Source organism: Perca fluviatilis, chromosome 6 (genome assembly GCF_010015445.1).
Source record: "Perca fluviatilis chromosome 6, GENO_Pfluv_1.0, whole genome shotgun sequence".
Classification (NCBI taxonomy): Eukaryota; Metazoa; Chordata; class Actinopteri; order Perciformes; family Percidae; genus Perca; species Perca fluviatilis.
The window spans coordinates 5,970,066-5,982,456 of NC_053117.1; the positions used below are offsets into that span (position 1 = coordinate 5,970,066).

The 12,391-nt window shown below is 41.4% G+C and overlaps 1 protein-coding gene across 1 annotated transcript in view; it reads left to right on the forward strand.

The window, feature by feature from the left end:
- The window catches only part of txnrd2.2 (thioredoxin reductase 2, tandem duplicate 2), a 28,595-nt gene that overhangs the window by 3,256 nt on the left and 12,948 nt on the right, over positions 1 to 12,391 (forward strand). Inside the window, exons 2-11 of the mRNA XM_039803939.1 lie at positions 329 to 394; positions 497 to 553; positions 660 to 804; positions 2,253 to 2,327; positions 3,873 to 3,951; positions 4,445 to 4,507; positions 4,779 to 4,849; positions 9,018 to 9,037; positions 9,465 to 9,556; positions 9,644 to 9,818. Coding sequence (XP_039659873.1) covers positions 329 to 394; positions 497 to 553; positions 660 to 804; positions 2,253 to 2,327; positions 3,873 to 3,951; positions 4,445 to 4,507; positions 4,779 to 4,849; positions 9,018 to 9,037; positions 9,465 to 9,556; positions 9,644 to 9,818 — 843 coding nt within the window. The remainder of the gene's footprint in view (positions 1 to 328; positions 395 to 496; positions 554 to 659; positions 805 to 2,252; positions 2,328 to 3,872; positions 3,952 to 4,444; positions 4,508 to 4,778; positions 4,850 to 9,017; positions 9,038 to 9,464; positions 9,557 to 9,643; positions 9,819 to 12,391) is intronic.

Sequence of the window (12,391 nt, forward strand, 5' to 3'; positions counted from 1 at the left end):
TGACATATCAACATCCTGGGCGACTTTTCTCCACGCAGCAGCATTTCGGTTTATATCTCTATAGCCCTCAGATCAGAGGTCAGAGAGAATTAAATGAGTCGTTCTAGTCACTCCTCCATTTTTGTTCTACTCGCTTCCGGCGCTTTCAACGGTGTAGTACGACATCCACTGGGGGCGCATTGTGTATTACGGAGCTGAATTCAAGTGCCAGTGTGAAGGTGGCGTTTGGCAACCCCTAAGGGGAGGTAAATGCAATACTAATAGGATCATAATGTTACATCAGTTGTACTGTGTCTACTATTGATCATCATCCAATATGCTCATACAGGGAAGTATGACTATGACCTGGTGGTTATTGGTGGTGGATCAGGAGGCCTTGCCTGTTCCAAAGAAGGTGAGATCTTTCGGAGTTATTCCTTAATGTTTGGGCATCTATGCCTTTCGCTGTAATTTCTAATAATCTAATAATACACTGACAATCCATCCATATTTACAGCGGCACAGTTGGGACAGAAAGTAGCTGTTTTAGATTATGTGGAGCCATCTGTTAAAGGTAAAAATCCTTTTTTTCTTTTTCTGAGTCTGTTGTGCAAGTTGATTACAAAATTTGTTGTTTTGAAGATTTAAAGACAACGTTGTTAAAATGCTTTTCCTAACAGGTACCAAGTGGGGTCTTGGTGGTACATGTGTTAATGTTGGCTGCATCCCTAAGAAGCTCATGCACCAGGCTGCTCTACTTGGTACTGCAGTCAAAGATGCTAAGAAGTATGGCTGGCAGATCTCAGGGCCAATCTGTCATGACTGGTAGGTCAATACTTTTTCTCTTAAGTTTATTTATCAGCTTAAAGTGCTCATATTATGCTTTTGGCTTTTTCCCTTTCCTTTATTGTGTTATATATCTTTTTTGTGCACGTTATAGGTTTACAAAGTGAAAAGCCCAAAGTCCCCCCCCCCTCACAAACTGCTCCAAACAGCTCTACTGTAGTCCAGCCTTTACTTCAGAGACAAATGTGCGTCACTTTGTAACACATGTTATAATGCTCGCCTAGCTGTTAGCGTGGCACTCCCTCATACTCTGCTTCTGACTGGCTAGCAGTGCTTACTGCACATGTGCAACTCCCAACAAAGATGGAACAGAAGTGAGATGTCTCACTCTGTAGCTAAAACAGAGAGCTCAACACACAGGGGGAAAAGAGGAGCTGCAGCAATGTGCAGTACAACAAAAATATGGTGTTTTCTGAAAATTAAACCACGTAAACCTATTTTGGTACAACCTCTAAATACAATTATGAACCTTAAGATGAGCATACTATGAGCACTTTAAGGGAAACTATAAAATAAAATATAAATATAAAACAGGTTGATACATGTTTATGAGTAGCTAAATAGCACCATCTAGTGATGTACTTGCAGTAGGACAAAGAAGCTACTTGAGGTTGAAAAATGAACTATTTAATGGCAATCCGATTGATGCTATTTCAAATGTACAAAGATGGTATTTTACTCTGTTTTTGGTCACTGCATATATTACCTTTTGGATGATCTATTTAAAAAAAAAAAAAACACAATTCATAAGGGAATATTAAACCTTAAAAAAATAAATCCAAAGAAAAGCAGCCTTGAAAAAATGACCAAGGCCAAATACAGAACTGAGTAATGTGAAAAATGTGTCTTTAAATTACAATTTGAATATATGGTGTGTGCAATATAGGGATGTAACGGTATGAAAATTTAACCTCACGGTTATAGTGACCAAAATGATCATGGTTTTTGGTATTATAGCGGTATTTTTATACATTTTTACATTAAAGTGGGTTCAATATGTTGAGAAAGCACTGATAGTCAGGAGATTTGACGTATTGCCACCACGTAATTTTTTTTCTGCACTTTCTGCAGACAGGATAACTATCTTCGATCAACTGTCCTTTGGCATTCTTATAATAACCAAAATATGCCCATGCTTCAGACTTAGTCCTCTTAGAGGGCTGATAAATGTCCTGAGTGCTGTCATCCTGTCATCCTTCCGCCTTGATTCCAACTTCAAGAAACGCATGTTGTGCTACGCATTGCAAACAGTAATTGTTTTTGTACACATTTTTACCATGGTTTACCATTACACCGGTAATCGTTACATCCCTAGTGCAATATTCCCATTTTGATTCCCAAAGTAACTACTGGTGAACACAGAGGTTCCTCTGTGTATTGTCATTCTGGTCAGGTTAGTTTCTAACGACCTCTTGTGGGTTTTCCAGGGCCACCATGGCAGAGGCTATTCAAAACCACGTCAGGTCCCTGAACTGGGGGCACAGAGTTCAGCTCCAGGATAAGTAAGTGACACCAGCTCTACTCCCTTTATTCAGGCTTATTTCAACGATGATGTTTCTTTTAAACATTTATGCAATATTGTAGGCGTTTCAGTGGTTAGTTTTTTTGTGCCTCATAATAGTCTAAATGTTTACATCCTGCCAAGAATAGAAATTGTTGTAATGTTTCAACAATATGTATATTTCTTTTTACAGTTATTAAAGATATATATTCGCAAAATACCAACTTAAATCATACAATTCTGGAATTTAGTCTATGGTATCTACCTGGCTTCTCAAATCAATCCCTGGTGCTATGTACAGTAAATGTGATGTGTTATCCATGTCTCACCCACTCATGTCACACTTTCTCCTTCTCTATAGCAATGTTTCCTTCATTTTTTTCATGATAAACTCTCATGAAAACAGAATTAGTACATGGAATGTTTATATGTTCTTTAACTGAAATGAAATATTCCTAAAAGCTGAACATTTCTGTTGGCACACAACTGAAGGATTGACAGTTGGCCAGCACGTGTTGATTGAGTGGCTGGCCGGAGGGCAAACAGGTGTTAACCTGTTAACCTGTGTGTGAATGAGCCCAAGCTTCACCTCAGATGTGAGATAATTAGCTCGGACTGAGCATATTAGTTATGCTTCTAATATGATTCCATTCCCTTTTAATTAACAATCAGAGGCGTTGTTCACCACAGTGCAAAGCAGTCATTTCACACAAGTGTATTCATTACAAATAATACATGAGCACAATTATTATAATTATTTTTTTGGGCTTTTCCGCCTTTAACTTTTGACGGGACAGCTAGGTGAGAGAGAGGGGGAAGACATGCAGGAAATCGTCACAGGTCAGATTCGAACCCTGGACCTCTGCGTTGAGGCATAAACCTCTCAGTACATGTGCGCCCGTCAGATTTTTAATAATTAAGTTAGATTTTCCTGCAAGGAAAAAAAAAAAAAAAGTACCATTGTTGTTAGTACCTAACAGTTAGTACATGAATATTTAAAATAGCAATAGTGTGTAAAGAGATTTGTGTGACAAAGAGTATCTTTGCATTGTACAAATTAGAATTTCTCATAATACTAATGAAGTGAAAGGGAGTGTTTTCAAACAAATTCATTTGAATTGAAAACCGAAATGCACTTTTTATATAAAACGAAGTGTATTGAAATTCAGTGGGATGAATATTAAATGTATCTTCCAACAATCGATTCCAATCAAGTGTATATGTCCTTAGAAACTTCTAAAAGCCCTGCAGCACAACCCGCTTGTCCACTCTTGAGCCGTGACGCTCAGTGTGTATGACACTGATCCATGTAGCTGAATATCTACTTGCATTCCCTGCAACACATCTGGTTGGACTCTGCAGTCTGGCCCAGCCTCAAAGTTCTCTGAGCAGCTAAATCGTGATTTGGTTGGTGTCTTTGGATTTCACTTTGCAAGAGTTGCAAGAAAAAAAGGATGAAATGTTGTTGAGTAAATCCACAAGATCTGCAGGTGAATACACCACCAGGAGCTACCAGCGGTTTACTCTCTGTTACTCTCTCTGGCAGGAAGGTGAAGTATCTGAACGTCAAAGGGAGTCTGGTGGATAAACACACTGTTAAAGGACTCTCGAAAGCTGGGAAAGAGGTGGGCTGCTCATCTGTTTTTATCTATACACTCCCAAAACGGATAATTCAATTTCAATTATTGAGACTACAATAAAAAAAAATTATGAATTGCTTTGTAAACATGTTTAATATACTTGTTTTGGTATGCTTGATTAAATATATATATAAAAATTGCAATGTTATTGCATCCTACTGTATGTTTGCATATTGTTCCCTTATGTACATAGTCATAATGTTCTCAATACAAATTAGTACATTGTGAAATCAGTATTTAAATCAGTATTCTTTTTTTCTGCTTCGTATCAAATTATTAAATTGAAGTGCAAGATTTAAATTCAGCCTCTCCATACCTTCTAAGAGTGCTGTTACTTGTTCCGTTTTTTAAAGAGTTTCCATCATCACCTGAATGCAGAATACTGCAGAGACCACTTGCTTTCATTTGACATTTCCTTGTTTTTCGAGGGATGTGAAGAAAAAGCTATTACTTGACATTTCCCTCCTCTGTCGTGCAGATGATCCTGACTGCCAAGAACATTGTGATCGCCACAGGTGGACGACCCAATTACCCAACAAATGTAAGTTGCTGTCAGCATCTCCCCCGTCATGTTTCTCTTTTTCTCTGCCAGCATGTGTTGTCTGGTTACTACATAAGACAAAACAAATGAGGAAGAGGAGCCCAAAACCACTGCAGTAATGTAGAATGTGCTTTGTAAGCATTACACTATGACACACAAAAGATGGCAGGTTTAGAGAAGCAAACTTGGTTGTGTTTTAACATTGACATACACGTGTTGATATTTGGTTGATAAGGTGGGTAGTTCTGCTCACAGCTTTAGGTCGTTACAGATCCCAGGAGCAGTGGAGCACGGCATCACCAGTGACGACATCTTCTGGCTGAAAAAGTCGCCCGGGAAAACGTGAGGACACCTACCTACACATACACTTGCACACACATTACATTGTATTATTAAGCGGATATTTCCCAGTCAGTGCCATTCACATCTGATTATACGCTGTGATGATAGTCTACATAAAGTTTCAGTTATTCCACAATGCTCAAAGTTAAAAAAAATCCTAGTAATGTGGGTGATTTTTCTTTTACATCAAAACTGTCCATTTTGGGGCGCCGTGGTAGCTCACCTAGTTGAGTGTGCACCCCATGTAGTAAGGCTCAGTCCTCACAGCCGCGGCCTGGGTCTGATTCCGACCGGCGGCACTGTGCTGCATGTCACCCCCTTTCTCTTCCCCCTTTCCTGTCTTCAGCTGTCCTATCTTAAAAATAAAATTAAAAAAAGCCCAAAAATGAATCTTAAAAAAAGAAAGAAAACTGTCAATATTAAAGAGTGTGAACGTCAATGCTGATATTTTGCTACTGCTTCAGTAGCTTAAATAATATCACCCATGAATGCACGCATTTAGTATGTGTAGGCTTGTTGGCGTCGTTCTCTATACAATGAGCTACCAGGGAAGCAGACCCTCTAACCTCTGCAGTATTAATGCCTTGCTTTAACCCACTCGCTGACACCACACGTCCCACTGTCACGCACTGTAATCATTCATCAGTGACATGGAGTTTGTTTTTCTCCCTTCCTGTCAGCCTGTCTTCGCCTCATGATTCAGATTAGCGGTGTGCATCCTGACCTTTACAGAACAAGCTCTTTAATCCAGCCATTTAGCCTCTGTCATCACCTGGTTAATTGGTCTTTCCCTGACGTTTCCTTTTGGCACAACGTGCAGACGGTGACTGGTGGTTGTGGTATACCTGTGGTTTTGGTTGTTGTTTGCTTCACGGTGACAGATAAACGGAAATAATTATTTCCATATTCAAGCTTCATATGTATCTTGGCTGTCTGCACCTGGGTAGTTTTTGTTTGTTTTTAATTATATTTTAAATGAAATGCAGATTTTGATTGTTTTGACTGATAGTGCTAATAGTGCTTGTGTTTTAAACAATGGGTAAGCAGCACTTCATGAAATGTTTTCTATTTTTAAGGACCATCAGTTCCTTCTATTATTTAAATTCTAAAATGTGTGGTATTCCAATGTAGTATATGTTAAGTAATATGTATGCTATTCAACTTTTTGACCACTTGGTGGCAATACAAAATAAATTATAGTCAATGAATTTACATGAGTGCGGTGTAGCCATCCTTAAACAATTACCACTGTAGCATTCAGCCATTCAACAATACACCTTTGTATATGAAGCAGAATCAGGGAAACCACTTGAGCTCAGGAAGCCCTTTGATGTAAGAGGGTGATGGTTTAGTGGAGTCCTCTACCTCCCCGCAGGCTGTAAGGGTTAGCATTAGCTTTAGCTTCCTCTGTAAGGGTACTGAACCACACACTCTAGCCGGAGATGTTGTTGTGATACCGAGCTGTCAGCTCTGCAGGTGAGGTCCCAGAGGCTGTTACTGCCGGCAGGGCTGGTGTGTGAGTGGGGTCCAGGCGAGTGATGGGTGTCTAATGGGTCTTGGAGCGCATACAGTACACACCTGAGTGACAGATTTGCCCCCGGGGGCCGAAGCCCAGAGCTGGCTGCCATCATCGCACTATCAGGAGAAAGCAGCGAGCGCGTGCCAGCTGCACTGTGATACTGGTCTCGGGATAGGCCGGCACTTGAATGAGTTGGAGCAGAACGAGGGACTGTGTTGCGGGTCTAACGCTACGTTGTGTAAGGACCACACTTCCCCGGCAATATCTTTCAGCAGTTTATTGCAAAGCACCACAGATGGCTGCAGCATAACTTCCCAGCTATTGTAGAGAAACACAACATAACAGCGTAACTACATGTCCCACGCCAGCCAACGCGGTCTCAAAAATACATTCCAGCATTAAAAGCTACATAGCAGCCCTTCCACACACATACTGTATACCCTTCTCCCAACTGGCAGATAAATGCATCAAAATACTTAGAAATCCAGATGTGAAATGTAGAAATATAAGTACAGGGTTCAACCCTAAGTTTTTTTAAAAATAAATTATACTATTTGCCCGAAGTCAATTTGAACTGGCCCCTATAAAAAAAATCAGAGGAAAAAACATCGAAAAAAAAAGTACAAATTTAAAAATGTCAAACTTGATTTTTTGTTTTGAAGAAAAAAAAATGCATATTTTTTTTTTTTTTTGTCAAAAGCATCAACCGCCAACTCAGTTCTTGATTGGCCAATGGCACATTCAAATTGATCAAGCCGTTATTATGATGCCTGAACGCCCAAAGTGGTGTTTAAGTTGGCCCGGGCCATCGGGCAACCCTTATTGTTGAACCCTGAAGTACATTCGCCTGACAGTTGTTTACAGTGACTTAGTATCACACCCAAAGTAAACGGTGAGGAAAAGTATATGCATTGAATACTGTAAGATAGTATGTGTGGTAATTATCCTGGATATAATTGTCCCCTGTTCACTTTGAGTATCCGGCCAGTGAGCACACAGTGCTCACAGGACATCTTTTCTGGTTGAATATTCATAAAAAAAATATGGACACAAAAAACAAAACAGTTATATAGATACACAAAAAACAAAACCGTTATATAGAGACACAGAAAACAAAGAATTATGGAAAACAACAACTAAAACCGCCATGTACGTATATAGTTCATTAGTTCATCATTCCCTCATGCATAAGCAACATTTCTTCATCAGAAAGTACAGAGTTGGTTATGTAATTTAGTTTCAAAGTAGTGCAGAAAGCGCCCCCCATATTTTTTGGGAATGTCTGTAGGTGGTCTTTAGTAGCATACATCAGTTTTCTATGAGCAGGCAGCTTCAGAGACTGTTCAGCCACTCTCTTTTTGGTTTTCCATTAGCAAAAGTTGTGGATAGTACCTGGTACTTTTTTTTTTTTTGGGGACCATCTAGGTCGTTCCAAGCAAGCTGAGCCGATACTAGATGTGGAGTTAAAACACTGCAGAACACTGATTGTTCAGAGACAAGCGTCACTAGCGCGTCATGGGACGTCCTGCATAAACCCGCCATTTTTAAATAGCCAGGCTATTCCCAATTGTGCTAGTGAGCGTATTGTTTTGTTGCAATTGACAAAGTGCAGACAGCGTTGCAGATGAAGGATCCAGCGAGTGCCGCATTAAAGTTGGTGTCTGGGCGGTTTCACGCGGCTTCACTGTGGCAATCAGCTGATAATCCCGCCTATCGAAATAGAGGAAAGCACCTGGTACCAAAAATAAGTTTAGTCCAGTCAAATCATGCAGTAGAAATGAGGCATGAATGTCGCTGTTGTTGAAAGGGGTCAGAAGGGTTGTAAAGGATCTACAGTATGGCATCATCTTTTAGATGACAAATGTAGCAGCTGTACACACTCCACACCAGTGTACAATGAGAAGGAAGAAGGGCTAGGGGAAAAGGAGACTGTTACTCAGTGATGAAAGTGTAGAATGAAGCTAAAGCTCTTTGCCTAAGCTTCTTTAAGCCACTTCACAATACGTGCTAAGTGCAGCGGTGCATTACACAGACGTCGAGAAAATGGGCAGCGGGGCTTTTAGTGGTTTCTGTTAGCATGGACAGGGGCAGGATGTGCCGCAGGCAGCCCAAGCTGGTAGGTGGAGTAGACTGAAGTGATGGAGGTCTGGGTTGGAGAAGTAAAAACAAGGGAGAGAAGAAGGCCTCATCCATGCAGGTGACGGCCATCACTCAGCCCGCTGACGTGTGGACTTGAGCCCTGAACATGGCACACCCCATCTGCAGGGATTAGCCTAAACGCTGGCAATTAGCCCTCCTCAACGCTAAAGATCTCAAGGCTGGATTTGAAGTGTGATTCACCTGGACCACACACACACACACACACACACACACACACACACACACACACACACACTCCGACACTGCAAGTGCACACAAACCTTTTACTGTCCCCGTTATCTACATTTTCTTCACACGTCTTCACCTCCCACTGAGGTTGTGAAGTTCTGTAATTCATCACCTCTGTAATTCTAGGATTTTAAAGTAAACATTTTCAACTTTGGACTTACTTCATTTTATTAGGCCAAAGTGTGCTGCACAAATGATGAAATGTTTTTTTTTTATTATTATTAGTTTGGCTAACAGCTTCTCTTTATTTGTGTTTTGCAGGCTTGTGGTTGGAGCCAGCTGTATCCTTTGTCTGACAGACAGCTTGTAAATGAAGCCACTGTATGAAGTTTGCTGGTAATCCGTAGATGTATCGTGAAGTTATTAACTTGATAAAAAACATTGCCACTTGTTTCAAATAGTGTTTCTGAATAACTCTTAGCACCTGTCTTAAACTCAGGGTACCATATCAGCAGTACTGCACACGTCAGATAGGTTTCCAGTCTGAGATGCATCATGTACCGGTCATTTGGTAAACTATGATAAAACAAAAATTGTGACATTTTTCCAATTGCAGTTTAACCATTATTGTGTTTGTATGCTGCTGCATGACTGTGACCTTCTTTTTGAACTACTTTCTTGTGTGGAGAGTGTCATTCGTTATGTGTGCTACTGTACTTGTAAATGATGAAAAGTAAGTACTGTAATCCTCAACCTGCTGTTGCTCAGATGTGGCTCTGGAGTGTGCAGGCTTCCTCACCGGCATTGGCTTGGACACCACAGTGATGGTCCGCAGCATCGCCCTCCGGGGGTTTGATCAGGTATTGCTCCCTGAACTGCAGTCTCCATAATCATGAAAGTGATTTTTGTCATGTTTGAAGGTGGATATTCTTTTTCGGTTTATGCAGCAAATGGCAGGTCTAGTGACGGACTACATGGACGCATATGGGACCAAGTTTGCATGGATGTGTGTCCCAAAGAGAGTGGACAAACTGTCCTCAGGAGCTCTCCAGGTGACCTGGACTGACACCCACACAGGCAACGAACACAAGGACACCTACGACTCTGTGTTATGGGCAGTTGGTAAGTCTGTGCGTGTCGCTGTGTGTCTGTCACATCTAAGGGGTCATTTCACTTAAATCTGAAACAAACCTGAATTCATTTGAGTGATATGCTGAAGGAGCTCTCACCCCCTCCACATGGAGGTAACGAGTGAGTGAATAGTAATAGAGTAAATAGAGTGTTTGAGGCTCATTGTTGCTTCTGGACACTTGAGTAGACGAGATGCCAGAGCTTTAGACTTGACACAAATGAGGGCTCAAGACTCAACCTGTACTCGAATGTTGACCACCACCAATTCAAAGTAAATAAGACGGTGTCAGGCATTTCTCGCATAGCCTCGCACCTTAAATATTACACTATTGTCAACATCGCTTTGAAAGGAAAATGTTTAAATTTGTGGTATTGTAGAAAGACTTGCAACTGCCTTTTATATGCTTAAGACTGAATTATTGAATCCAGTACATTCCTTTTAAATTGGAAGCCCCCTTGACACCAGTCTTTTTTACAAACCACATATTAAATTGCCTGAATTTTGACAACCTCTACTTTGCAAGTTGGTTAAATTGACAGTGAATGGATGCAGTTCACAGTACAGTAATGAACTCCTTATCCTCTATTTTTAAAAACCTCTCCACCCCCCCACCAGTCATATAGTTTCCCATATATATATATATATCTCTGAAATAAAATACCGGTATGACTGTTCTCCCTGCTACCATCAATTTCAGTGTCATCCTCGATAGAGTGCAGTGTCAGCAGATAGCAGATGAATCAAGGCTGAAAACAAAGTAATAAAGCCTGAGTGATGGGAATGGCCAGGGGAAGTGTTAATCACCCACCGCTAGCTCTCTGGCTCTCTGGTTGGAGAGGGGCAGGATGCACCCAGGCACAGGGTCACACGTTCCCCTCTTTGTTCTCCCGCTCTGGGCCTTCCTGCCCTTGCCAGCCCTGCGGAAACCAACCCCGCATCTGTCACTGCCATCCCTGCCCGCGCGCGGCCCTCTGCCTGCCAATGCCACCAGCCTTCCTCCTCTTCTTTATGGTTAATTCATTCTCTAATCTATCTTTTCACTTCTCCCGTTCCACCAGCAGTATGAGTAACAATGGATGGAAGATCTGTCAGGGCCGCTGCCATCAGTTTATTTGTGTTGAGTGGTTTCAAAGACAGTGCAGTGCTTCTGAAAATCTGACTGCCAGACTTTTCCAGTGCCCAGACTGTCGCTGAGAGTGTTGTGGGGGGGGGGGGTCCCTCTCTCGCTCTGTGCGTGTGACAGCGACAAGGATGTGCGTGACCCTGCAGCTGAGATGACGTTCGCTTTTCCCTCCCGTGGCTCAATTCCCACATCGTCTCAGCGTGTGACTGCTGGTGAGAATGATATTTGCATTGAGTGCATGTATCAGTAGGTATACTGACATGCGTGCGATCCTGGAACCCTGATGTTTCCTCTATTCATTAGAGCAAAAGTTCTCACAGCACATGACATTTTGGGACCTGGAAAATTATTTTCGATTTCAATCCACATGCACCAAACTGTTACGTATTTTAGCCTATTTTTCAGCCTCTTTCACATTGTATTTTACATTAAATGCAGCACATTATTTGATAGTTTTTTTATTAGTTTGTCCAACAGCACCACAACTTAAAATTCCTTCACTTTACATCAAAACTGTGTCACATAGTAAGTCGTAACACCAGCAGCAATATCCTTGTGTTATTAGCTCAGACCTTGGGAGGACCCAGCTATATCCATGACAGCTTTTGTTCCCATACAGTTCAGTGAGAACCAGTAACAACGTGGCCTCTGCTCTTTGATGTATGCTTGCAGGAGTTATGAGTACAAGGCCACATCCCTTTTAATGTGACCTTACACTAGGGGCCGCGCAGGGTTCCAGGCCTCTGTGGAGTTATTAAAGGCCAGAGGGGACCGGGGGACAGTATCACCACTGTCTGCCACATCCTTCTCCACGGCCCTGCCTCCCTCCACCTTTCCCCTGCTCCTTCCTGGCCTCATGGCCGCTCCCCTGTCCAGGTGTGCCAGCAGAAACACACCAGGAAACAGAACATTTCCACGCTTCCTGTCTGCATGCAGACAGTGGGCACATTAGTCTTCCTCCTCTCTGCGCGCTACAGTACTGAAGGATGTCATTTGAAAACATTTCCTAGTTTGTTTTAGAGACATTTGCCCGTCTAAGTTTTACAAGTTACTGATGACATCCCTGAATGTTGCTCTCCTGTCTGTATTACCCTGCGGATATGCAAACACTACATTGCAGTGCAATTGGGAAATAACACCTGAAAATAGACTTGTATGTTATTCCTATTTTGGAGATTTTTTGGCAGGAACAGGGTTACTGTGAGTGACTGAATATTGTCACATATACAGTGGTGCTCATAAGTTTATGAACCCATGCTAAAGTTGACTAAAAAGAGGAATACAAAAAATCATCTTTTGGAAATTGATCTTAATGCTTTAATTAAAAAATTTTTTTGTAATATGAATAATGATGTCATGTATAGAAATAAATAAATGTTCTTCCTTAAAATACAGGGGCAAATGTAAGTACACCCCTATGTTAAATTCCCATAGAGGCAG